The sequence below is a fragment of the Canis lupus genome, chromosome 12, assembly GCF_011100685.1.
Source record: "Canis lupus familiaris isolate Mischka breed German Shepherd chromosome 12, alternate assembly UU_Cfam_GSD_1.0, whole genome shotgun sequence".
NCBI classification, from domain to species: domain Eukaryota; kingdom Metazoa; phylum Chordata; class Mammalia; order Carnivora; family Canidae; genus Canis; species Canis lupus.
The window spans coordinates 15309823-15337053 of record NC_049233.1 but is presented as its reverse complement, the minus strand read 5'-3'; the positions used below and the strand labels follow the sequence as shown (position 1 = coordinate 15337053).

Genomic DNA, 27231 nt, shown 5'->3' with positions numbered 1-27231 from the left:
TTCATGTGGCAGATTGGAAGTACAGCTCTCTCTCTCTCTCTCTCTCTCTCAAGTCTAGGGCTAAAGCTAATGGCAGCTTTAGGTCTTTTCATACTCTAGGAATTGTTTTTTTTTAATTCTCTGACTTCTTGACACTGTGAGACACAAGGACTCATCAATAATTTTGTTTTCCTTCCACTCTGAAAACACAATCTAATTTAGAGAACATCGTTCAAAGGTTTAAACAAGGCATCCTACATCTTAGCTCTAACCCATTTGGGGGTTGCTTTAGTTTCATTTTTCTGATTTTTTCTTTGGTGAAAGCAAAGCCAGGACTAGGGGCATTGGCCAAACAAGTCTGGCCACTCGGTGGAGAGGTTTCTAGATAAGAAGGATCTGAAGGACTTCCCATGGGCGTAAGGGAAATCGCACACGCCATCCGGGGAAGAGGACCAGGAAATCACTTCTTGTTTTTCAAACAGCAGCGAGCCTCTCACGGATGGCGCTGTGAGGCTTGGAGGAGCACCACGGGCAGGGGAGGCGCGGGAGAGAGGGGAGGCCGAGCTCGGCACCCAGCTGCCAGTCCTGCCCGAGCCCTCACAATGAATCCTGCTCGGCTTTGCCTTCATCGGGTGTAGGTTTCCTTGAAGACTGCGGGGCAAATGGCCTCATAGTGGAAACCTGGATGGTTTTAGTCGTCTGATCAGAGCAGAAGCCAGCCTGGGGACGGCGGTGCTGGACAGGTACGCGTATTCTCCTGCTGTTCTTCTCCTCCCTCTGTAGCAAGACCTCAGTGGCACCTCAGTCACTTCGACCCTCCTTTTAAGACATCGTCCAGTTATTATCCTCTTTGCCTGGTCATCTTTTGTGTAGCTCTAACATGGATGTTGCCAGAGTAAAGCATATTTGGTCAAGAGCATTGTGCAGGCTGTTGGCCAAATTGATGAGACTGTGTTTAGGGAGATTGTGCATCATTCAACCAGCTGGTATCTTTTAAGGGTTTTCTCTATAATAAAGAGAGCTTTCCTTTTGTCTTTCTTTCTTTTTCTTTCTTTATTCTTTCTTTCGGGAGGGAGGTTCGAGAGGGAGCTTTGGAGGGAGATAGGGGATCTTCTCTTTTCTCGTTTTCTTTCTTCTTCTTTTCTTTCTTTCTTTCTTTCTTTTTCTTTCTTTCTCTCTATCTTTCTTCTTTTCTTTCTTTCTTTCTTGGAATTTTCCCATCCCTGAGCCAGAAAATACTATAAAGACCAGAGAATTCATCAATGCTGTCATGAGTGTTTCCATGGCCAGGCAGCCATGTGGCAGTTGTGCTGACAAAGCAAGAAGCTACACCATGTTTATTAGGAGCAGCACCGAGTATTCTCTCAGCTCCCAGGCAGTCCTCCAGACAAGGAGTGATCTCCGAAATGTTAAACTGTCACCTCTCCCCCATAACCCAGGGGAAAGGGTTTACAGTCAGTGCTGGGAAGGAAGTCAAGAAAAGTGCTGGCTTTAGGAACTGAGTAGACTTGTCTTGTGCATTCTAGAAGGAGGAAGGCTCTCTGATGTGTGGCTTGCTTAAACCATGTTTTCTTAAGCTTTGTAGAAAGCCAGGCTGTGCCACTTCACTGGCACTCAGTTCTTCCTTTCATAAAGGGCTCATGGCTTTGGTCTTTCATGTCTGAATTGTACCAGTAGCACATGAAGATATTCCTACTGTACTAGAATATCTCTAACACCCTCCATTACCCACTCTTTTCTTCTCCTCTCCCCAATTATCCCATCAATAGTGTGCTATGCATCGTACCAGTTATTTCTGTCTTCTCAGCTCTGAGGAAAAGCCAAGGCACAGAGTACAATAAATTACCATTGTCAGATTCATTTATCGATCTTTAACAGCACCTTCTCTCACCAAAATATAAATTGATACATGGGGGGAGGGGTGTGTGTGTGTGTGTGTATGTGAACAGCTCTTTTTTTATGTTTTATTTTATTATTTTTATTTATTTATTTATTTTTAAATTTTATTTATTTATGATAGTCACACAGAGAGAGAGAGAGAGGCAGAGACATAGGCAGAGGGAGAAGCAGGCTCCATGCACCGGGAGCCCGACGTGGGATTCGATTCAGGGTCTCCAGGATCGCGCCCTGGGCCAAAGGGAGGTGCTAAGCCGCTGCGCCACCCAGGGTTCCCTCTTTTTTTTTTTTTTTTTTGAACAGCTCTTTTATCACTTAGAAAAGTCCAAAGCAGTTTTATTCATTTTTATCATTATTACTTTTGTGTTGATTTTGGCTTCGGCAAATAATATTAATAATAGCTTCCTACAGACTAAACTCTAGATTTTCCAACTGGAGGTCTGGCCTTCCCTCCTAATGGCCATCAAAAGCAACCTTGTTTTGGAAAAAAAGAAGAAGAGAGGAGAGGAGAGGAGAGGAGAGGAGAGGAGAGGAGGGGAGGGGAGGGGAGGGGAGGGGAGGGGAGGGGAGAGGAGAGGAGAGGAGAGGAGAGGAGAGGAGAGGAGAGGAGAGGAGAGGAGAGGAGAGGAGAGGAAAGGAAAGGAGAACGAATTGGATAGATGGATGAATGGCTAGCCAGCTAGCTAGCTAAAAGCCAGTTAGATCAAGTGGTTGGTCCAGGGAAGATAGGATGAGAGTGGGAGAGATTCACTTTTAATTTAATGGATAATAAATTTTTTAAACAGATAAGTTCAGTTTTTACCTCTTTCACCCTTCTGTAAAAGAATGACCTTTTATTTTCTCCAGTATACAATGTTACAAGTAAAAAAGAAAAAATCATTATGAACAAGTTGATATGGGTCATGGAGGGGGGGTCTGGAAAGAAGTTGCAAATGAGCAATGTCAAATCCAAGAATAATCACAAGATACTTTCAGTTGTTATTTGGTATTTTCTTGTCCTGTCCAAGGTTTTGCTATCCCAATTAGAAGGTCACTTGGCCCTGCCAATTTTGGACATTCTATAGTGCTTCTTGAGCATCCTGTTAAATTTGCCTACCCGGATCCCTCTCCTGGGTGTGGCTAATCCATTTAATCACTTGACCATACTGCCTGGCGCTAGCCCCATGCAGAGACTGCCCCTTCTTTCACCCCATCACAGGGGAAGCAGATGTCCCATCTCGTTTTATGAAACACAAAAATGAAAGACTCAGACACCAAGTGGTCTGCCTGCATCACACACTGGATCTTTTTGGGGCACAAGATAAGAAAAAAAAAACCCAGGTCTCTGGCTTTCCAACCCCATTTTTGGGTAGTAATGTGAGGCTAGAAGGCTTGTGGAATAATTAACATGATTTGGATGGGTTCTGTCTGCTTTGTAGCAACACAGATTCCCAGTTTTGCCAGGATCCTATAGATAGATCAAGCTATTGCCTGGACCAGATTTTAGCAGATTCCAACACCTGTTGTCCATTAGTATCACAAGGAAAGCAATGCCTAGACATATCTCTGGGGCAACTAAATTAGAATCTCTGGGCAAGAGGCATGTTGTCTGTTTGTGTGTGTGTGTGTGTGCGCGCGCGCGCTGTGTGTGTTTTAATCTCCAAAGTGATTCTTTTATATAGCTAGGGTTGCAAACCACTGAGTCCTAACTGTAAGGGATAAAGTAGCTACATGGAGAAGCAGAAGCAAGCCCTGTTCGTGTGCCGGAGAAGTTGGGGCTGGAAGCGCCAGCAGCTGTGAGCACACGAGCAACTTGTGTTAAGATTCTGGCTGCTGCTGCCTATGACAGGGACAGACCCATCTCACACCTGCATGTGAGAATGCAGTTGTCCAGTTCCCGACAATGGCAATGCCACACTGCTGATTTCATGGCAGATATACTGGCTCACTGTTACTTGTAGATTTTACAAAACCAGATGAAATGTTCTAGGTAAACAGGATGTGCTCTTCTTGTGCCAAATGATTATGGTGGGTCATCCATTTTATTCAATGTCACTTTAACATGTGTGTCCCAATCCCCAGAAAAAAAGGATGACAAAGATACTAATTCTCCTTTTCAGGATAAGTTCTCCTTTTTCAGAAATGCTTATATTGAAATGTTAAAATTTTATGAAAGCATCATTGTTATCTGCTTTTCGGTTGAGATGGAAACATAACTCTTTTTCTGAAAACATGAAAGTATCCCAAACCTAAACATTCCTAGAAAAAACATATCGATGTGCACATGCAGAAGAAAAAAAAAATGGGGGCCATGATAGTTCTACCAATACAGGGTTTAAGGATGAAATGAGCCAAGTGTTTGCAAAGTGCTTAGTCTATCAATAAAATAAAATTTAATCACTATTACAAAAATAAACAGTATTTTATAGCAATTAAGGAAATGAACTTGATCTGTAAGAATCAACACAGACAAATTTCAAAAACTGAACTGGAAAAAACCAGGTATGCAAAAAGATACATAAAGTAAATACCATTTGTGTAAAGTTTTAAAACAAGACAATAGTATAAGGAGCACATAGACATACACAAAAAGTAAAAGTACAAAACCAGAATGAAAATACTAAACTGCAACTTCAAGATATTACCTTCCCTCTAGGAAGGGAAGGAGAAAAACTGGGGTCAGGAAGGTACACAAAGGAGCCTTAACTATATCCGGACCATTTTACTTCTTAAAAACAAAATCTACGGCAAACATGTAAAATGTAGCATTTGTTAAATCAGAGGTGTAAGGATCACAGTATTCAGTTTTATTTTTTCTGTAAGTTTCAAGTGTTTTTTACTTAAACTTTTTAAAAGTCTATATTACAAGGAAATTCACCACTAACTGTAGCAGTTTATATGACCCACTGCTTTCTGGATTGAGATAGATGATAGATAGATAGATAGATAGATAGATAGATAGATAGATAGATAGATAGAAAATCAGGGGTGTTTTTAATCATAAAACATGCTCCAAGGACCATCCCCCTTCCCTGCCAACATCTCTCAATATAGTGCAAACTAGTTTTGCTCATCACTGTCATGTTTGTGTCCTGTATAGAGAACACGAGGAGGGGCTCTATCAGCTTATGTCAATGTCCCAATGTTCATGAGTAGGTATCGTGGGAAGGCTAGCTGACCAAAATATCTGCATGGGCTCTGGGAACGCTATTCCCAGAATTCACAAGTTATTTATCAACTCAGCATTTCAGCTCACATTGTATGATTCCAGTCGTGAAGTTTCAATAACTGAAATCTTACCTATTTCCTAAAAATCATCTCCAAACTGAAACCTTCAAAGGCACAGTTTGGTGGAAGCATCTGCTGGATAGATTTGCTAAGTGCTCTGGAATTACCAAGGCAGAGAATCCTTTCCTTTACTTAGCTTACACTCTTAACAGGAGGCAACGGAGAGGCATGGGGAATTTTAATAATAACTGGTAATACTTGATGAGTGTTTAGTATGTGCCATTATGCTCAGTGTTTTACAAAGGTGGTTAATTCAGGTAGTTGTTCCATAAACTACATCAAATGCTATTATAGGAGCTAGTTTATTGATGTAGGGATTTACAGTTAAGTAAGTTGCCTGAGGCACACAAAGCCAGCAACTAGTATAGTCGGGACTCCAGCTCACCCAGCCTGACTTTGGAGTCATGCCTAATGACCATGCTATGCTGCAATAGTCACAATGCACTGTGAAAAGCTCCACATGGCAGAGACATGCAGTGTAGACAAGAGAAAGACGCATCTCTGGAGGAGACGAGAAAAGAGGCAGTATGCTGTAAAGATTAAAGAGTTCAGACTTGGGCAACAGATTTAACTATTTTACCATGTGACCTCAGGTGTGTTATTTAATTTACTCATGCCTCAGTTTCCTCATCTGTAAAATGGGGACCATGATAGTTCTTCCAATACAGGATTTAAGGATGAAATGAGCCAAGTGCTCGCAGAGTGCTTAGTCTAATGCCTGGCACGTAGCATGAGCTTGATAAATGATAGTAATGATAGTAAATGATAGTAATGATTGTTGCTGTTACTAAGGGAATAGCAAGACCTGGAATGAGTAAAGCTCAGAAAGGAGGAATGGGACATTTCAGTTGCCAAGAATGGTTTGAGAAGAAGCTGATAGGCAGCAATCCATTTGACCAGTATTTATGGTTAATATTTAAGACACATTTAGCAAGAGGAGGCACAATGAAAGCTTGTCAGCCTACTACATATGCGAGTGTGGTCGAAGAAAAACGCAGCAGAGCTGGGTTCACACTTAGGTTTCAGGGATCGTGCTCACCAGATGCAGTAGTCCAAATATTCCTTGGTCATTTGAAAATGAAGAATTTGAATGTGGGAGACAGCAATCTATGAAAAATAGTGTTCTAGGCAAATGAATCTGCTGATAGTGTGTTGGGGTTATTGATCAGGGTGGGGGAAAGAGTGAGAAGCCCATTCAGATTACTGCAACCATCCAGATGTGAGACGATCATGTCCGAACCAGGGTGGCAGCCAGGGGAAAGCAAGCAGCAGTGGAGGCAGTGACAGGACTTAGTGGCTGGTTGAATTGCTGCGTCCTCTCCTGCTCACTACCTGTTCAGGGGTGAGCCTGGGAAGCCTGACAGCGAGGCCAGCTGTTGGCAAATCTGGAAAAAATATGGGTCAGGAGATAGCAGTGGGAGAGAAGAATGACATTCAGTCTTAGAGGAGCTTAATTTTGACCCAGGTGCGTATAGTATGGTTGGGGAGACGCTCCTGATGTGTAGCAAAGAGATCAGGGTGGAAATAAAGTTTTGGGAACTCTCACATAGTAAGATAACTACAATTATGGAAGTGGGCGAGCTCCCTAAGAGAGAGTATGTCAAGGCGGGGGGTGAAAGGAGGACCCAGGACAGTTTTAGGCAAGTGCATGGTGGGGCAGTTGTGGATGAGGAGGAGGACTCACAGGGGAGGGAGGAAAGGAGTAAAAACTGGAGTTATAAGACACCCAAGAGGAGGAGGGGCGGCATGAAGGAGGAGGTACTACGTGGCTTCATAAACCTAGAACCCATGACACTGGCAAATATCAAACTGTCTCAATTAAAGAACCTTGGAATGTTCCCAACTTCTCAGGGTACTGAATTTTGGGGGGAAAAATAATACTTTTTTTTTCATTTTGAGTGGCATGCACACCTTATTCTTAAAGTTTGACAGAATTCCTAGAGGGAGAAAAGAAAATTTCAGAGAAATGAAGTCCCTGGCCAAAGACAACAATGCCTTGTCTCAGGAGATGAAGGGAATAAAGGGCTCCTGAAAGCAGGAGACACAGAAGGCTAAGGCGGCCCTGCCAATTATTAAATTGTTGGAATATTTTAAACCATGTTGTAAATGGCAGCCTTGAGCCCCTGGAATGCTCAGAATGACCCCCCTCCCCCGCCACCCACCTCTATTTCAGCCTCCCAGCCCTCGGACCCTCCCACAGACCTCCCCACTGTCCAGAATGACGGCCTCCAGGCCTCTGCTCCTGCACAAGAGCAGATACTGCTCCGATTGGTCCATTCATATTATGATTAATACTCCAGTATTCTTTGGAATCTCACTTGATGAAGGTTAGAACCACAGAGCTGTAAGGTTTGGACCCATACCCAAGCCCTCTGATGCTCTATCCAGCAGCACTATAGCCAACCACAGGGCCACCCTCCATCACAACTGGCATGCACCCCCGGCATTGTTTTGCCAGGGTTTAGGGAAACCCCTCCACATGGTAAATGAAAGTAGCAAGATAGATGAGATAAGGGCAGAGTTAGGAACTTAATGTTTTCATAAAGATGGCAATCTCTTGCTTAAAGGTTAAAATCCTCCAGGGATTTACAACAAGGAACGAAGGATAAAAGGTTATCAACGCTGCACACATGTGCAGTGTGTTTTGGAAAACTTGACTCCATTGTGTACAAACAAATGTTCTTCTGTAATCTGATCGTCCTGAGCCACCCTGACACAATGCTGCAGTAGGACCTTATTTCAAGGCAAGGGAAAATTAAATAGAAAAAATTTTCAAGGCAGTCCTTTAATTGGCATTGTGTTTCGTGTTCGTGTTAAATAAATATTTAGCTTCTAGTTCTGCATGTGCGAGAGATGAATCATCTCATTAAATAATGTCAGCAAAGATAAGTCTTATCACCTCTGCAGTTGAAAATACAGATCTGTGAGGGCAGACTCTTAAAGTTATACTTGAGGATTTTTAATCTGTATTTCTACAGTTTGGGAGGGAGTTTACTGATGATACCCTGTTGCCGCATGGAGATGAGCAAAGAGTAATAATCCCAGCAAAATTTGCAATGGAAGTCCTTCCTCCTGAAATGTGGTATTACCATTTGGCATCTACAATCAAAAGGATCTGCTTTGAATTATTCTCCAGTAGTAGAATGACGTAATGTATGCATATATTATTTCCAGTCTCTCGCCTACTATATATTTTTTAAGATTTTATTTATTCATGAGAGACACAGAGAGAGGCAGAGACATAGGCAGAGGGAGAAGCAGGCTCCCTGCAGAGAACCTGATGTGGAACTCAATCCCAGGAGCCCAGGATCGCGACCTGAGCCCAAGGCAGACATTCAACCACTGAGCCACCCAGGCGTCCCTCTCGCCTACTATTTTGATCAGAAGTACATGTTTAAAAATAGCTATGTGAACATGTAATCTGTGTCCTAGAACATGCAAAGCAGGGAATAGGGAGACAGGCCAGTGGCTTCTTTAACTTGTCTAGTTAGCCAGTCACAGGCCAAGCGTTAGTAAGAGGCATGGCTTCCCTTGATATAGTTCTCATATGCAATAGAATTAGTTCCTTTCTTTTTTTTTTAATCTTTTTTTTTTTTAATTTTTTTTATTTATTTATGATAGTCACAGAGAGAGAAAGAGAGAGGCAGAGACATAGGCAGAGGGAGAAGCAGGCTCCATGCTCCTTTCTTAAAAAGAAAGTCACACATGTACCATCACTACTATGTGTGACAGTAGAGCCAAGTAGGTTACATATGGGAAAAATCTACACTGTCTCTTCCCAAATGTCTTGGCTCAATCATCTTCTTTGATAGGACCTCTGGTTGTTGGAACTCTGTGGGCCTCAGTCCTAGAATGTCATCTCTACTGTCTCTACTGTCTTCCTAATCAATCTCACCACTCCTATGGTTGCAAGTACCTGCCTGCCCTGGTGCCTGCTCACCTCAGCAGCCCTCTCATATCCAGCCCCTGGTTCCTTTTGGTATTCTAGGCACTCTGGCCCATTTGCCAATCCTTGAATATTCCATACATTTTTCTACCTCAGGACCTTTGCGCATGATCTTCTTTCTGCCTGGAACCCTCATGTTCCTCTCCCTCTGAACTCTCTTTTGTTTTCAGTTAATTGCAACTCACACTTCAGATTTCAGTTCAGTTAAGCACTTCCTCCAGGATGCCTTCCACAGATCCCCAGAACTAGGTCATGTCCCTCTGTTAATTAGACTTTACTAGACAGTTCAGCACGGTAGCTCAAAGGATGGGCTCTGAAGTTAGATTTCTCTGGCTCACATTCTGGCTCTGGCAGTTACTAGCTGTGCGACTTGGAGCAAAATATTTAACCATTCTGCGGCTCAATCTATTTGATAGCGTGCTGTTCATTACATATCATACTAAAACCCCTGCACTGGAATTGCTGTGAGGATTAGAAGATTTAAACAGTAAATGCTCAGCTCGGTGCCTGGCACATAGTAAGTGCTCAATAACAGAGTAGTGTTCTGATTATTCTCCTTTGGTCACGCTTTCACAGTCATAGTGAAACAATGAATTGTGTACCTGATTCTTCAGTGATGCTCATCTATGCCATTAGACTCTAAGCTCCATGGAGACAGGGATCATTCCTTGGTTTCCTGTCTCTTTCCCTGCACCTAGCAGAGCGCCTGGCACTTAGCAGGATTTAATCAACGCTTGTGCAGTGAATGAATACAGAAATGGATACATGGTAAGGGAATAAATAGAATTGCTCCATAATATACTTAGAACAATAAATATAACACAAGGAGGAAGGTTAAGGGCCTAGATTAAGTGGGTGGCAGAGGAAGTAGAGACTATTTATAGCTGGACAGATCAACAAACTCCAGCCTGGAGGCAACCTTTTGTCTTGTCATTGAAGGATGGATAGAATTTGAATATGTGGTGATTATCCGGAGTCCCAGGAGCAGGGAAAGATGGAGGTTACCAAATCAAGTAAATGGCAGGATTATTTTGGTTTTGCCAAGCATTGAAAATAGTTTGACGGTAATAACTGCCTCTCCCCACTGCCAAGATTAATTCTCAAAGATTTTTTTTTGCATCTTTAGTTTTGCATGAACACTGGAAAATCTCTTACACCATTTTCAATTATGAAAAATCAACCACCTTGATTTGAAATGATGAAATGCTAAAAAATCAACCATCTTGAAAATCTAATTGATGCTTATTAAAGATGCTTGCTCTGGAATATAAAATCCCAGCCATGGAAGGCCTGGAGTATCAAAGAAAACAATTGCTTCTATTCTAAAAGCAATGAGGAGCTGAACAGGGAATACTGTGTGAGAAGGCACTTCCAGAAAATTAATCTCGTATCCATGTAGACAGAAGCCATTGTAGTGATGCCAGTGAGAGGCAATGAAGACCTGAACCATATAGTAAGTCAGAGGTGGGTGGAATAAATATAAGAGAGAGTTATGGTTAGGCTCAGAAGGCAAAGTGAGGTTACCTTGGCCTTTGAAATAAACATGAGAATTTTTAGGCTCTTTGAACATTCATGGGACTTCAGAGGCCAACTCCCATACTGAGTGAAGTCAACTCTCTGCCTTTGCTGATAACACAGTTGAGACCTGAAAGATAAAGGGACTTGCCCCAGATCACACAAGTGGTTAGTGGCAGAGTGAGGCTAGAACTCATAGTCCCAGTTGCCTGATCGAGTGTCCATACAGAGAAAGTTTCCCATTTATTCCTGTCAGTATTCCACCAGGAAGGCCTTGTAACCCAAATGGTACATCTTCCCCAAAGGAATTGACTGCTTAGCTTATAATTTTGTCACTACTGTGTGTCAGCTCTGTGGCCTTGGTGAGTTACTCCTTCTTCTAACTTTCCGTTTCTACCTCTGAAAAGTAGAGAACATTGAATGGTACCACAGGATCATCAAGGGGGTTAAATGACATGATCCTTGGAGAAAGCTTAGCATTGTATACCTGGAACACAGACTGGGTGGTTTCACAGTTTAGAGAAATCTATTTTGTCACAGTTCTACAGGTGAGAATCAGAGATCAACATACCAGCAGGGGTGATTTCTTCAGAGGCCTCTCTCTTGGGCTGGTAGATGGTCATCTTCCTCTGGAATTTTTGCATGGTCCTTCTTCGGCATCTGTTTGAGTCCTAATCTCCTTTTCCTAGAAGGCCACTGATCATACTGGATGAGGGCCCGTGGTAATGACCTCATTTTAACTTAATTACCTGTTTAAAAACTGTGTCTTCAAATAAGGTCACATTCTGAGGAACTGGGGTTAGACTTCAAGGTATCAATTTTGGAGGGACACAACTCGACCCATAACAAATTCCAGCGATGACCAGGCCCTTTTGTGCTTTGTGGGCACGATCTCTAATGCCTGCAGCAAATGCTGCAGGGTGGGTGCTGTGATCCTTGTCATTCATATCAGCAACTGAGGCTTGGTGGGGTGAAGTGTCTCACCTGTGGTTACTGAGTGGTGGAGCTGGAATCAGAACACAAGCCTGTTCTGCTAAAGCTGGTGCTCTTTCCACTCTAGTCTACTACAGGAATGAGGGAATCACCTGAGCTCTACTGCCACCAAATTCTCTTTCCAAGCCACAGCAAAAATAGCTCTGCCTTCTTTGGTGCCAGTAATTATTTGGGAGAACAATGCCCTCCTGAGGACCATGGCCAAGCCTACGTCACAGTGGTTGGGCAAGCTGCTCAAGGGAACTTCCACGGAGGGCTCAGGGGACGGCTAAACCTCACCCTTGGGCTCCTTTTGTTCCCTCTGCTTATGCTGTTCTTCTTTACCTGAGGTTCTCTTTTCTTTCTCCATTTCATGTTAAAGCATCACCCATCCTTCAGAGTCTGGCCACTCCCAAATTCACCCTGCTTTGCCCCCATCCTCAGTTTCAGGCTGGCTTATCACTTGCACACTGCATCTCACTTGGGGGTGGATCTGGCTCTGTTAGTTACTAGCTGTGTGTCCTGAGCAAAGTCTGCAACCTCTCAGGGCCTTCATTTTCTCATCTATGAATTAGGATAAAAATACCTACCACACAGTATCATTGTGAGAAGCAAACTAAGTGAGCTAACATATTTACTGCACTCAGCACTGTGCTTGGTACATAGTAGACATTCAGTACATAGTGGTTTTTACTTTGACGTTTTTCAATCTATGTTTGGTGCCTTCCCAATGAAACTGAGAGCTTCCTGGGGGCAAGGACCATGACTCATGTCCATTTGTGTTGGCAGAGCACAATTTGGGGGCTGCAGAAAACACTGTATTTGTCAGCACATAAGCGTGCAACATATTTGATACTAGATAAGACATAAAATACAATCTCAAGTAACAGACTTGTCTATTGGATTGTATCAAAAACTATTGGGTAGGGGGTGCCTGAGTTTGATTTTGGCTCAGGTCATGATCTCCGGGTTGTGAGATTGAGCCCCGTGTTGGGCTCCATGCTCAACATTGAGCCTGGTTAAGATTCTCTCCCTCTCCCTCTGCCGCCCCCCCCTCAAAAAAACAAACAAGCTATGAGGTGGAACACTTCAGAGCCCACACTTCCATTAATCCATTCATTCATTCACCATTGACTGATTGCTTCCTAAATGCATCCCTTTGAGCTTCGGGTTCTACATAGTTTCTTTAGCAGAGAAAGCTATAGGCCAGTGATGGAAGGTACCAGAGTGCAGTGCAGGGGAATGTGGAAAGAGCAATAGATTGTTGAACATACAGATCTGCAGACCTCAAACCTCCCTATGCATCAGAAACAGCTCAGATGGATGCAGAATATTGACTCCCAACCCCCAGAAGTTCTAATTCAATTGGCCTATGGTGATTTTAAAACAACATATAAGCAAATGAAAAAAAAAAAAAAAAAAAGAAACTCCTCAGCTGATGGTTCTGATGTACAGCCAGGGATAAGAACCACTGAAGGAGACGATGCACAAACACTCCAGGGAAATTCTTCTCTAGGCAATGCTAAGGGGAGGGACTGTGTGCTGGGCTAGGGTAGGGAGTAGAGCCCTGGGCTGGAGGCAGGAGGACGCACCAGTTGAGAGACTGAGCAAGTGTGCGTTCACATTGTCACCCCGCCTTCCTCTTCCTCAAGAGGATCCAGAAGAGTATCCAGGCGAGGGTCCCAAGGGGAGAGGGGCTAAGGAAACCAGAGAGCATGAAAAGGCAGAGCTGTGTAGAGCTTAGGAAATTAATCCTTTCCAGAATGAACCTCACTGTTGCCCTACTCAGACAGAGCTGGCAATCACAACTTGATGATGACATTGGGGGATCAGACCTCACAGAGGTGGCTATTTTGTGACCATGCTTCTAACCTTGCAAAGGCACCCAAGCCCACTTGCTTCCCCTCTACCCCAAAGTCTGGGCAAGTCGGGGCTGATGAAAGCTTTCCAGGAAAGCAGTTGATTTTAAGCACTGGTGGTTCCTAAGATGTGGGAGAACAGGTCCTTGGTCCGTTTCAGGTCAGTCTCGCAGTGGCAGTTCCTGACACATAATCACTCCTCAAGACAACGTCATTATGGGACTGCTTCAAGGAAGCCAGACCCCCATCCTGCAAATAAATGCAGTGCTGCTGGGAATCCTGAGGACTTATTCCTGGCATATGATGTCAGGACGCTTGACTTCCCTCTCCTTGTCTTCTAACTTCACAGACAGGAAAATAGGGTCAGAGAAGATCCGGAAGTGGCCCATCACCCCAGGGTTTGTGCTGAGCATGAGATCATATTTCCCAGCTTTTTCTAAGACACAGCCAGCTCATTCATGTTGCTGAGTTTTAATAGAGACTATCCAGGATTTAGGACTTAAAAAGAGAAAGAAATTGAGAACGACAGGAGATAATATTCTTTCCTCTCTGCCTGTTTGTCTCTGTGCTTCTTGGCTATTGTTGGCCATTTCATCCAGGAATGTAGAGTGCATATGAACTTCTAGGGGATTTGCAATCAAAGGGACTCTACTGAATATATAGTGCCTTGATTCTGGGGTTCTACTCCCTGCCTTTAATTGGGTGAATTTAGATTTTTTTTTTCACCATTAGCCAAGTTAAACTGCCTCCACTGGCTTCCTCACAGCTGTGAGCCGGAGGGTTAATGAAAGATTATTGATATAGGTAAAGGCATTTTGTCTTCAGGTATCCAACAAAATGTAGGAACACCAAAAGAATTGATCTTCAGCTGGTATCTTGGCCAGGCCCAAACCAAACTGGTTGTCAAATATTTTTAATATTACCTTTCTGTCAACAAGGTGGCATTCTCCTGTCAAGTGGAGAACCCAACCTTCACCCTAACTGTACAAGAGATGACTATGTACCAGTTCCCATTCTCCTGCCTCCAGAGAAAGTTCCCTTCCCCACAGTAGGGTCCCTTCTACACCGCTATTGACTTGTGAGTTTGTTGTCACTAAATAGGTCAACAAAGAGAAGAGTGTTAATTTAATCAAGAACTGTCCCTAGGGAGGCTGGGGAAAGATGGGGCCAGTGGGTAGTATTGGCCAGTGGCCTATACAAAAGGGCCAGACAGGACCATTTGGGGATATTATAATTCTTACTAATTCTGACCACAAGGCCAACAGTGGGAAATGGTAGAAAGGATATGGAGTCAGCTCTAGACCCTCTAACACCTGGGTTCCTTCCTGGCTGTCACTTGTCAAAGGAAGTTCATTAACCATTCAGCTACTATGTCTCATCCTCTTGACTAACTGCCTCTATCTGGAACCAGGTAGTAGAGTGCACTAAGGTGGGCCTGAACAGGTTAAATTGCCCCCTTTGTACTCAATTCGTCCCAGGAGCAGTTGTTATCACCAGGCTCAGTCTGCTTAGTTCTCACAAAAGCCTGTTCCCTTTGAACAAAGAACTGGTTGCTATGAGTGCCCTACAGCAGATGCATCTGGTTGAGATATCTATTCTCGTAACCTAAATTGCAAAGCGTTTTCTGAAAGTCATTGAGTTGCAGAATTTTAAAAATGTATTTGATTGCCAGATCTGCAAATTGGGTCAGTTTTCCAGGGCCTTACGCTTCTCTCTTTTCCACTGGGGAAGAGGAAAAGGAGGCAGCCGGCAGCTGGTGATTGAAACACAATTCTCCCTGGCATGTAAGTCTTGGCTACCATCTGTGCATTATCCTGGCCACGGTCCCCTGGCTCACCCCGCACTGCCTGGGCCAAGGCCTGCCCTTCCTGATGGCCTCCCTCTGGACTCCACTAATGACCAGCCTGCACCCCTTTGACTCTTCATGGCTTTAATCATCTAAGTCTCAGGAGAGTCTGTGAGAAAATTAGAGGAGGTAAAACTATCCTCATTTCATAGGTGGGGAGTATCAGACTCAGTGAAGATAAGTGACTTACCCAAGGATACACAGTTTACGGTGATCTTGGATCTTAATCTGTATCTTTTGGCCTCTTGATGTAGTGCTCTTTTTCACAAAAATACATGGACATAAAAAAGTGAGGAAAGGAATATGTACAAAGTGGTTTGTCTGGGTCCCCAGACCCTTGAGGGTTGGGATGATGCAATGTGATACTTGACTTTTTAAATGCAGCAATGATTAATCCAGTCACCAAAAACTTCACCTTAATCGCCAGCATTATAAAGATGTAGGAATCAGAAATCACCAGCATCTTATCAGTGCATTAGATGGAACATATTATATGAATATTCTATGTTATGCACCGTAGTTCTATAAAAGACTGTAAAATACAACCTATATTTTTATGACTAAGTCCAGGAGTTTTCATACTAATGGGTCATAGTCCATCAATATGCATCAGGAGGTCAATTTAATGGGTTGCTACCAAAATTAAAAGGAAAGATAGGGCAAGATAGGTTAAGATTGAATTGAAAATATGAGTGCGTTGTATGTAGCAAAGGTAGGTATTGTACTCTGGATCCTTTTGTTCATTTATTATGTGTACTGGATCACGATGTTTGAAGTATTTCTTGCTCTGTAGCTTTTCCTCTTTTTCCTGCGTTGTACCCTCCCCTCTTTCTCCTTTCTCTTTCATTCTGTCTCTCCTTCTCCATATATATATAGGAAAGGTACCCAAACATCTGCTATCTTTGTCCTCTGTACAGGGCCTTTCCCAACCCTCATCCTTCCTGACCATATTGTCAGCCTCCGGCCTGGAGGAGAGAATATTCTCTAAAGTTGATACTTTGATGCTCCTTCTGTCCTCCTCCTTTTGCCGTGTGACTTTCTAAACAGGGTTTACTGGTTCTATGTTTGATAAACAAATTCTTCTGTCTCTAAACTGTCATATTTACATTTCAGGCAAAGCAACTCAATCCTAAAGAAATGAAATCCCCAAGGAGAACCACATTGTGCTTCATGCTTATTGTGATTTATTTTTCCCAAGCTACACTGAACTTGAATTTAGAATCTATTGTTCATCCTTTGGTGAGTACACCCATGTCTGCTATATTTTTCCTTGTCAGATTTTTCTGATTTCCTGGGAATGTCAGAGACGGAAATTGCTTTAGAAATTTTTTTAGGGCCTTTGAGAAAATGTTGCAAATGTGGGGGTGGAGTGGTGAACATAAATGGATGTCGTGTGTCTACTTTGCTATAACTTACCATACTCTGGCATCAGTGGTGGTCGAGGGAACATCCTTCAGCCTCTTTCCTTAACTAAATGGCCACCTTTAAACCTGAAACCCCACTCTGAAACTGAGAACAATGACTATAAGGCAGATTTTGAGGGTGGGTCAGGAGACATGTTCTCAAAGAATGCATTTAAACTTGAGCATCACACTAGAACACATTTCACAAGGTATTAGTGTGACTGTGTGTATATGTGTGTGTGTCACAGTCACAGACTGATAGAGCTGAAAGGGCCATAGATGTCATTTAAATATTTTGCTGACAAAATATTCCAGGTAGTTTTGTCTTGTCTTGAGAAGTTAATGGGAGATTAGCTTAATGAAAGTGGGTGAGAAATATTCCCTTATTCCATATGGAAATTAGTACTTATTCCTTCCCTGACACCACTCCGGGCACCAGAGACAGGGCATGTTATTAGTTATGAAATCTTGGGAAAATGACGTAATTCTGTGTCTCCGTTTCTTCATCTGTAGAATGATGATAAAAGTATTGATTTCCTGTTTGCTAGAATTTGTTCAGATAATATTTGTTAGGTGCCTTAGAACAGTGCCTGACACATTTTTTTTTTGCTATTATTTATTTGTAGCATCTTTTGTTACTGATTTTTTTAAAAGATATTTAAGTGCTGTTTTATTCAGTCTATCACTATTGTTAGAGCTTCATTAGTAGCTTTTGGCATTATAGAATGTTGCTTTTTGCTTTGCTTTCTGCTTTCTGTTTTAATTCTTTGTCATCTATTTCAATGATCAACCCTGGGTTTTTTGTAAGATATTTATTACTTAGAAACAGCATGAGCAGAGAAGGGACAAAGGGAGTGGGAAGAGAATCTTAAGCAGAATCTGCACTCGGTGAGAGCCCAACTCAGGACTCAATCTCACAACTAAAAATCATGACCTGAGCCAGAACTAAGAGTTGGATACTCAACCTACTGGGCCACCCAGGCGCCCCCAATCCAGTTTTTATTTATATGTTTGCCTGACCTTTGTTTCTTGTTTTTTGCGTAGCCCTTAATGTGTTAATGGTTCTCTTGTAAACAACATGTGCTTGAAGTTTTTTGTTTTTTTTTTTCTTTTAAACCATACCTGAGTAAATCTGACTTTGATTAGGGGAGCATAAATTTATTCACATTTAATGTCATATATAAGATGCTTCATTTTACTTTTAGGATTTTGTTTTATAACTTTATGCACCTCTTCCCTCTTTTCTGTTTTTATGTCTTTCATTTGACCTCAATTTTTTTTTTTTTGTCTTTTTCATTATTTCTCTCATGATTCGGGAGCTATATACCATGTGTCTCTTTTCCCAAACTCCAGTGTGGAGTTCACCTTCTGTGACCAGATGCAGCAGCTTGTTCAAATAAATAGGAGAGAAATATTATACTTCCTGTGAATTTGCAGGGTCAGTGTGGAGCTCTAGTTACTCAGACCTGTAGCGGGAAAGCCCAAGCATGAGATGATCTGAGCAGTGGGGTCAGCTGTACCTTTGCTCTAGAGTTTCCTAGCATTCATGGCCATAGCTTTGCCCTCTTGCTATTCCAGCTTGGTCCTCACTGTAGTGGCCCTAACAAAGCTCCTCCATCCATCTGGGGAGCGCATAGGCTGGTCAGTGGATATGTCAGTGACTTTCCAAGGCTGCTGATAGAGTTCACACTCCATCTCCCGGAAACTCCTACCACCACCCCAAAGGGTCCCACTTTTGCTCTCTACATCTGCCTTTGAAATATGGTATCTTCATACAACCCAAAGGCATAAGATACCCCTCACTGGAGAGATGAACTTGAACCTGCCTCATCAGCTTATACTGCCCTAAGCTGCCACTCAGTTCCCTTCTACTATTTTATTTTATTTTTAAAAATATTTTCTTTAAATTCAATTTGCCAACATCACCTATCATTTTAAATGCAACTTGTGATGATGAGCTTTTAAAAATTATTGTGATAAACATGCATACAATTTACGGTCTCAACCATTTTTAAGTGTATAGTTTGTTAGTGTTAAATAGAGCCACATTACCATGCAACCAGGCTGCAGGACTTTTCACTTTGCGAAACTGAAAATCTATACCTATTCAAAAACAGCTTCCCATCCTCACCTTCCCCCAGCTCCTAGCAACCGCTATTTTACTTTCTATGACCTCAACTACTTTAAGTACCTCATGTAAGTGGAATCCTAAAGTATTTGCCTTTACGTGACTAACCTACTTCACTTAGCATAATGCCCTAAAAATTTACCTCTGTTGTAATAGGCGTGCGAATTTCCTTCCTTTCTTAAGTTCAAATAATGATCCATTGTACGCACATCCCACATTTTGTTTATCATGTATCCATTCATGGATGCTTGGGTTGCTTTCATTTCTAGGCTATTCTGGATAACATGGCTATGAGCATGCATGGGTGCAAATATGAGGGGATGGGCTTTAAAAGTGCAATAATGGAGCCTCTCAAACTTCAGCGTGTGCCTTAGCCCATCTGCACACCTTACTAAGATACAGATTTCAGCTTAGGAAGTCTGGGGTGGGGCCTAGATGTGGCATTTCTGACAAATCACCTTTGTTCCTGCTCCAGTGACTGCATTTTGAAGAGCAAGGATGTAGACTCTCAACCTCATCCTCATGGCTGAATCTGAATCCCAGCTCTGGTTAGCTTTGGAAATTTCAAGTTTCTTCATCTCCTTGAACCTGTCTCCTCTACATAATATGAGAATAAATAGTATCTCCTTCACTGGTTTATCGTGAGGATTAGAAAGTCTCATGCATGGACATGTATGTCCTTGGCACAGTGGCTAGTGTACGGCAAGCCCTTCAGATTTGTTGGTTATTTGTCCTACACTAGTACAAATAAACCCAGGTTAGTATTCTGATCGTTGCTGAGACAATTGATCTAACCAGAAGCAAAGTTGTTAAATCGGGGATTCCAGGTCAAGAAAAAAAGAGGACTGAGTGACAGTACCTTGGTGAGGAGGAGTGAGGTTTGGCGACCTCTGGGGGCCTTTGGTGATTACCTTGTTTGTCATCCTTTTCCCTGGGATTATGTTTTCTGCCCATAACACGCCACCTCTCAATCCTGATTGTTCACGTCCTCTTTAGGCCATCTCTTCCCTCCATACACAATTATTTGAAAGTCATCATGCCCAAAAGGTAGGGCATTTCCTGGAATTGGTGACCTTGTGTCTTCTGGCTGAGACTTGGCCATCAGGAAATCCTCTTTGGACAGAGATGGCCATTGTCCTCAGCTGCTCATCTGGGTACCTCTACATGGACGAGCAGAGGGAGGCCTCCTGGAGGTTCTGTTTTCTTGTCTGAAATAACTATTTCATCTGGCAAGATCCATGCTCCCCTGCGAGTTCTCCTCAGCACCCAACGTTTGAGAGAAAAGTTAAGTGCCAGAGTCACAAAGGTCCCTGAACTGGGGTCACATGAGAACTAAGGAGGGCAAGGATAGCCCCTAGTGACCCCAGGCTGGCTGCAAAACACAGACACACACCGCTGCCAAAACTCTACAAGCATCTGGTATGCCTCAGAACATTACTTTCCATAATGTAAGAAACTGAGTCTTAGGATGAGTGAATGACTTTTCCAACTACAAAGAAGAGGAGGTGGTGGGATTCAGTGCTGGGTGGGACTCTAGCATTTGCCTTGTTGAAATCCAGGCCCCATGTCCTGGCAAACCCTTTCTTTGTACCTCCTCAAAGTTGGGAGGGCCAAGGATATTCACCACTACCACCACCACCACCACTACCACCACCACCACCACCAGGGGGCTCCCCTGAGACGTTATTTGCTTTCAGTGTCTTTCCTCCATTTGTCCCAATGATGGCCCAGCTTAAAATAAAAAATAGGTAATTCTCACAAGAAATTGTGTATCCTCAATGGACAACAGAAGTAGTAGATGGCAAAGCTGCAGGGCAGCACTTTGCAGTCATGTCCCCTGACACTTCCGGATATCACCATCAGGATGCAGAAAGTAGTTAAAAAGTAGTGTTTCTCAAAAAAGAGGGCCTCATGTTAAAGAGGCAGGTTTTGTCCCCATATCCCAGCCCTGCTAAGTTGGATTGGGAGAGCTGAGGAAAGTGATCTTTATGATCACAGATGGAAATCCCATGTACGAGGGAAATGACTGCACTTTGATTTTTACCCTTAATTCTTTAGTCCTTCTGGAGAATGGAGAAAATGAAATCTAGACCTTGGAGAGCTTCCCAACAGTGACTGCCAGTGGTCACCTTCTCCTAGGCTGAGTCCCCTAATCACAACCCATGAAGAGTGGACCAAGAACACTTTCTGGTGGTTCCTCCTTCCCTGCCCTCAGGCCCCAGGGAGGATGGAGGCAGGAAAGCAGCAGAAGACCCTTGCCTTCTGCCTAGGCACAGAGCCAAAGCCAGCTGACTCCAGGGGAAGCTGGACAGGAACCATCTCTATGCGTTAACTTTGCTCCTTTTTGGTTCTCATGCATTTAAGTGGGGCTAAAATAGGCCCACTGCAAATAAAATAGCAACTGGGCTTCTGAAATTCCAATTGCCATGCATCATTCCTCTCTTTGTTACTTCAAGAACATTTATGAATGCCGGGTACACACCCCCTCTACAGATCCTCATGGATGTTAATACTGTCATTAAAAAGAAGGAGGGCGTAGGAGGAGGCAACAGAGAGAGAGAAAGGGTACTGAGTAAGAGACTGGGTCACGGAGGCCAACCACAGTTTCCTGGGGTATCTCCTGATAAGATCACTTAGTTGCCTGTATGGACAAATGCAGGCTCCAGAGTCAGACTGGCTGAGTTTGAGTCCTGGGTTTGCCCTTAAAGGCTGCATGAGCTTAGGCAAGTCCTTTGACCTCTTTGTAACTGTGCTTTCTCATAAGTGACATGTGGGTAATAATAGTATCGATGTCTTAGATGGTCATGAGGATTAAATACCAAAGCACACATCAAGTACGTAGCAGTACCTGGCACAGGGGTGTTGGATACATCTCAGGAATTATTTTCTTAATATCGTTCTGATGAGAGATAACTAGAAACTAATGGTAGACCACACAGATGGTAGAAGGAGCTCTGTCTTGGGTGGTATTCATAGGTATGTGGAGTTCATGGTAAAGGACACAGCCCAGAAGGTAGGGCTATCTGGCACTTCTATTGAGCCTTGAAGGGAGTTTGGATTGGGAAGCACATCCTAGTAGGGATGAGCTAGGGAGCCCAGGTCAGGTCAAGGTGTGGTTACCAGCTGCAGAATTGGCAATGATCCCAACAGCAAAGCCAATCAAAGTTAGTTCTTTATTTTATTTTATTTTTAAAGATTTATTTATTTATTCAGAGAGAGAGAGAGAGAGAGGCAGAGACACAGACAGAGGGAGAAGCAGGCTCCCTGCAGGAAGCCCAACGTGGGACTCGATCCCAGGTCTCGATCCCGGGACTCGATCCTGATTCTCCAGGATCACACCCTGGGCTGAAGGCGGCGCTAAACCGCTTTGCCACCAGGGCTGCCCTCAAAGTTAGTTCTTAAATAAAGAAGCTGCATGATTCCAGGAGAAGAGCTTTATAGAGTTGAAGTAAATGGCAGTGTGTAGACAAAGGAGTTCCTGTGAATGGTGCCCCTAGAACAGTGTGATGCCTGGTCCCCAAATAGCACTTACCATGTCACCACACTATTCTCAGTGCTTTACGTTTGTTAATCATTTGATCCTTATGACAACCTCATGAGGTAGGCTGTTCTTATCCCTATATTATAGATGACTCCTGAAACACAGAGAGGTTAAATAACTTGCCCAAGGTCACACAGTCATTTTATAGCAGAGCTAGGATTTGACTCAATGTCCGCAGATTCCTTGCTCTTAACTATTATACTATACAATACAATTCAACTGTATTAGGGGCTATGTGTCACATGGCTGTTCATTTAATTCTTATAATAGTTCTACAAGGCCAGTAATATTATTGTTCCATTTTACCGAAAAGAAAACTTTGGCTCAGCAAGAAGTTCCTCAAGATCACACAGCTAGTAAGTGGCACAGCCTTGTACCCAGGGAGTCTGACTCTAGAGCCAGCTCTCCCAGACCCTGCCACAGGAAGTGACATCCAGGAGAAAAAGGACCGAAGGAGGATAAAATGATTTCTCAACATGAATCATCTAGACAGCCCTAATACAGCAGGAAGATTGGGGTGGGGACAGGCTGAGTGCTGAGGAGAGGGCGTGAGACTTGTCTAAGAGGTCGCTGGAATGACTCAGCCTAAGGGAGAGAGCGCAAATGAAGATCACCATAATTTATATTTCTTGACCTGACTCAAACTGCAGAAACTCGCAGAAACTCAAATCTGGTGATTTGTTCTGCTCCTGGGTCAAAAGGGTGATCTATAAAAAGTGAACAGCAGCTCACATTAAAGAGTACCTGCCATCCACAGGGCACAAGATGCTCACTGGGACCCGCGGCCCTAAGCTCCACTCCTTTGGGGGGCATGTGAGCAGAAAGCTATGGAAAAAGACATCTCTACCACTAACTGACAGGTTTCCTAAAATGTCCTTTCAGATTCTCCATGAACATGAACTAACAGAGAAGGAGCCACTAAGGGAAAAACGAGCAGGTATGTAAACTCTTTGCTGAGCAGTCTTTTCTAGCAAGTCCGATCACATGACATTTGCTATAACTTTTCAAATCCTGTGATCCACATAATCTAGTCTCCAAGCCCATCGGGGTTTAATTTCCAGCAGTAATTACGAAGGGGACTCCATTCCCTACTCTCCCTACTGACATTAAATGGATCTTAGCAACATGTTATAAGCTCCTCACTTCCTCCCTCACTGCTCTCCTGAGATCCTGAAGAGTCTGTCCCCAAGGGCTCTCTCCTTAGCTCCCTACTTCCTCATGGTAACCTCTGAAGAGCACCTATCTGATTCCATTATTTCCCTGCATAAAATATTTCATGGGCTCCCAACTGCCTTGGAGAGGAAATCCAATCACCTGTTCAAGTCTTATCAGACCCCATGTGCTTTTCCCCCTTGTTCTTCAGTTTTCTTTCACATGGTCGCTGTCCCACCTACCACCCCACTTTGTGGTCTGGGGGACTCCAACCTAAGTCTCCGCTCACGTGGGCCCCTGCCATGTCAGGCTTTCCATTGATTCTTCAGACAGGGAGGGGCTGCTTCACTGTGTTCCCACTGCTCTTGTTACATCCCCATAGCACAAGATTTGCCCCAATGCACTGCAATGATTTTACTTCCTGTTTGTCATCCCCAGGAGACATGAGTTCTTCTGAGCCCTCTTTATCTCTATAGCCTGGCATTGAGCCCAGCTTTTTAGTAAATGAGTGAACAGATGAAGAGAGTGGATATCCCTGTCACAGAAACCCCTTTGTGAGTTGAGGATACGTGCCTATCGCTAAAAGCCCGCTGCCTTAGTGTCTGTACTGACTGTGGAGAAGATAGAACTTCTTAACATTGAGGATTATGATTGAATCATGTCCAGATGTGCTGTGGCTTGGTTTTTTCAGTCTTGGGTTCTAAAAGAGTCAAGAAGCTGACCCTAAGAGAGTCAAGAAGAGTCAAGGTGAGCAGGCTTTCCCTGAGGCCAGAGTAAAGGTGTTTCTGTGAGAGCTCCTTCCAGAGCAGCATCCCGATCCAACTTTGCCAGTTGCTTGAAATGACAATTTGATCATATTTTATTAAGGTGTCAAAATGTTTGTTGGGAAGTCATACCCTCATTTTCTCTTCTTTTGCCTTTCTTTCCTGTTTTGGCTTGGTTTCATATCCTTATAGAGCCTCACTCTCCCCCTCCCCTTCTTCCCTGAAGCTGTCTGAAGCACATAGACCACACTTTCCATGCTTTTCAATAAGCATCATTACATCTACTCCAGCCCTGAGTCCCCTTGCACCCTATGACAGGAACAGAGCTGGAGATGTTCCCGTTCAGTATTTTGAAAGACTTTTCTTCTTAAAATCAAACTATCTGTGGGTGAGTTCTGGCTCCAGGTTTCTTCCAGGCTCCTACAGGGCTCTGGCTGCCAGCTTCCTCAGGGACAGTTGGTGACCATACGGTTGTAAAAGTAATGTCTTTCTGTACTTCCGGGCCCAGCTGCTTCTGACCCACGGTGACATCATGAGAGGTTAGCCTTCAGGGAGGAAACCATTTCTACATCTAAGGATTTGGCATTCCAAAATTTTCCAGATGTGCTTTCATTAAAAACAATCACGACAATGATAAATGACCATAAAAACATGTTTTTCCATTTATTATACATGATCCTCTGTGCTCTTAGGCCTCTAGAGTCATTTTGGAAGTGTTAATGACTCAACCCCTCATCTGCAGAAGATGGATTGGCCTTGGTACTTTTACAAAATCACCAAAGTAAGAAATGGCCATGGAAAGACCAGGCGCTAGAGCACAGATAAGTTACATCAGACAACATCGCTCTCCAGGAAACCTATGAAAGAAACCAGCAGGAAAGTTACATCCCGCAGATGCCTCACGGAGGTATCTGTGTTCCGTTTGGTGTGTTAGTTAAGTGAGAGGATAGGATTCAGTTTTTATTTTCAAGGTGGTATCCCCTTGCACATAGATGTTCCTTCCCCCTTTCTGGGTATGAAATACCGGAAAGGTACAAACAAAGTTCCCAAGAGAAAGAGGATCCTCAAAAGGAATGTCCTTTTGATATACTGGATTGGCTTTTTAGGGTTTGGGATAGAATCATCTTTAAAAGTAGGATCTACTTTTGCACGCACATTTGTGCTCAGAGCACTATGGACTTCTTCCTAGGTGACTTTGGTCCGTTATATAGCTTCACTGGGCCCTTGATACACAGACACACGTGTACAAATATAAGTATATGTATGTGTATTAATATATATCACATACATATCACACACAGAGACATACATACGCATACAAATATATATGTTATTACTTTATAGGGTTGTTGAGAAGATCAAATATTATGTCCATATTATTTAAATGTTATTAGGGTTATCTAGGGGTTTATTTGTGGGGTTTTTTTTTGTTTTTTGTTTTCATTAAAAACAAATATTTATTTATAAAAATAATATTGCATTTGAAAGAGCCTGAAATATCCCTGGTACAGAGAAAATCCCATAAAATCACTGAAGGCAGGAGGAAAGATGCCATGAGATAAAAGTTGGTGTTTTTGGAAAACTATTTCAGAACTCTATTAGGGAAGAGAAGTCTACACAAAAACCCAGGAGCCAGAGGCCAGAATAAGGGTGGATCTGCCAGTTGGAGCACAGAGGTTTCTGGGGAGCAGAGGGAAAGAATAATGCATCCAGAGTTATGTCCTGATTACACTAGGAAGTAGTCTCTAGATCACCTGACAGACTGACACAGGGAAGGGAAGGATGGAAATGATCTGAAGTGAAAAGTAGGCAGATGGTTGTGGCCGCATGAATTAGTCGCAGAAGTCAGTGCTAGGGAGAGCAGCGAGAAGGCCCAGCACCATGGACCATCACTGGCCCTGGCCCCTCGAGGGAAATAGGAAAGGAGAAAAGGGAACACGTGTGAAAGATACTACGAGAAGCAGATCAAAAGGACTGGAGACAGATCTGACACGGATGAAGGGCAGCAGTGTTCCAGAGTGCACAGGCAGGGTGTCTGGGGGGTACGGAGGCCAGAGGTAAAACCCGGAGCTGGAATAGAAATCTTATCTTGGAGGCTTGCCAATAAGCTCCAAATTTAATCTTACGGTTCATCTTCCGAGGGGAGTGAAGAGTAGAAGTTTCTTATTGGTTAGATGTAACACAAACGTGTTCTCGGTGTCACTTTGTGAAGTTCTCCAGGCCAGGTTTCTGAGCTTCATTGGGAATGTTCGTAGGCCCTGGGCTGAAACGTCCTCACGTGTTCTTTGGCTTCAAAAGGAACGACTGTTAGCAGATACATTTTTGAGAAAGATCCATCACCCTGTGCTGGAGATGCTTACATTTTAGTACATACCTAGTGAGAACATTGGATTATTGGCTGCCAGCGTGGGAATCTCCATCTTTCTGCGACCTAGCAGCCCAGGGTGCGCTTGCCCTTTTTCAACTGCGTCCAGGAAATGCGGTGCATTCTCCAGGTTGAGGAACAGATCTGGGATTTTTTTTTTTGTGGCCCTAATCTTTCTTATGATAACATGTGGCATTTAGTGCATTAAGCAGGTGGAAGGTGGTGGCAGAGTAAGATCTCAAGATGGAGGTGCTCTTGGCCTGGTGTCTGAGCTTGGTTTTAGGGTTGACCTTCCATGTGTTGGGACTGCTTTCTTCTTTTAATTTCTAATTAGTGTTGTGTGTCTGCTTTAACTCTCTAAAAGGCAAGACCTGATTGGAATAGCACTAGCATTTCTTGACCCACCTGCAGATTTCTGCATGTCCTACAATCCTCACATTTACTATAATTAATATTATTATTTCTACCTGCTGTTTCAGCCTGGCTTACTGCCACATAATTTGCCAGGGGTCTTCATGCCAACTCCTTAGCAGCAATTCTGCAGAAAAAAACATTACCCTTATACTGATGGCAAAGTATGGCTTACTGAGATTAAATG

The 27231-nt window shown here is 43.2% G+C and overlaps 1 protein-coding gene across 1 annotated transcript in view; it reads left to right on the top strand.

The window, feature by feature from the left end:
• Nucleotides 1-361: 361 nt before the first annotated feature.
• Nucleotides 362-27231, top strand: part of ADGRF5 (adhesion G protein-coupled receptor F5) — a 72826-nt gene continuing 45956 nt past the window's right edge. Inside the window, 3 exon segments of the mRNA XM_038554260.1 lie at nucleotides 362-722; nucleotides 16394-16519; nucleotides 23235-23289. Of these exon segments, the coding sequence (XP_038410188.1) occupies nucleotides 16418-16519; nucleotides 23235-23289 (157 nt within the window). The 5' untranslated portion in view covers nucleotides 362-722; nucleotides 16394-16417.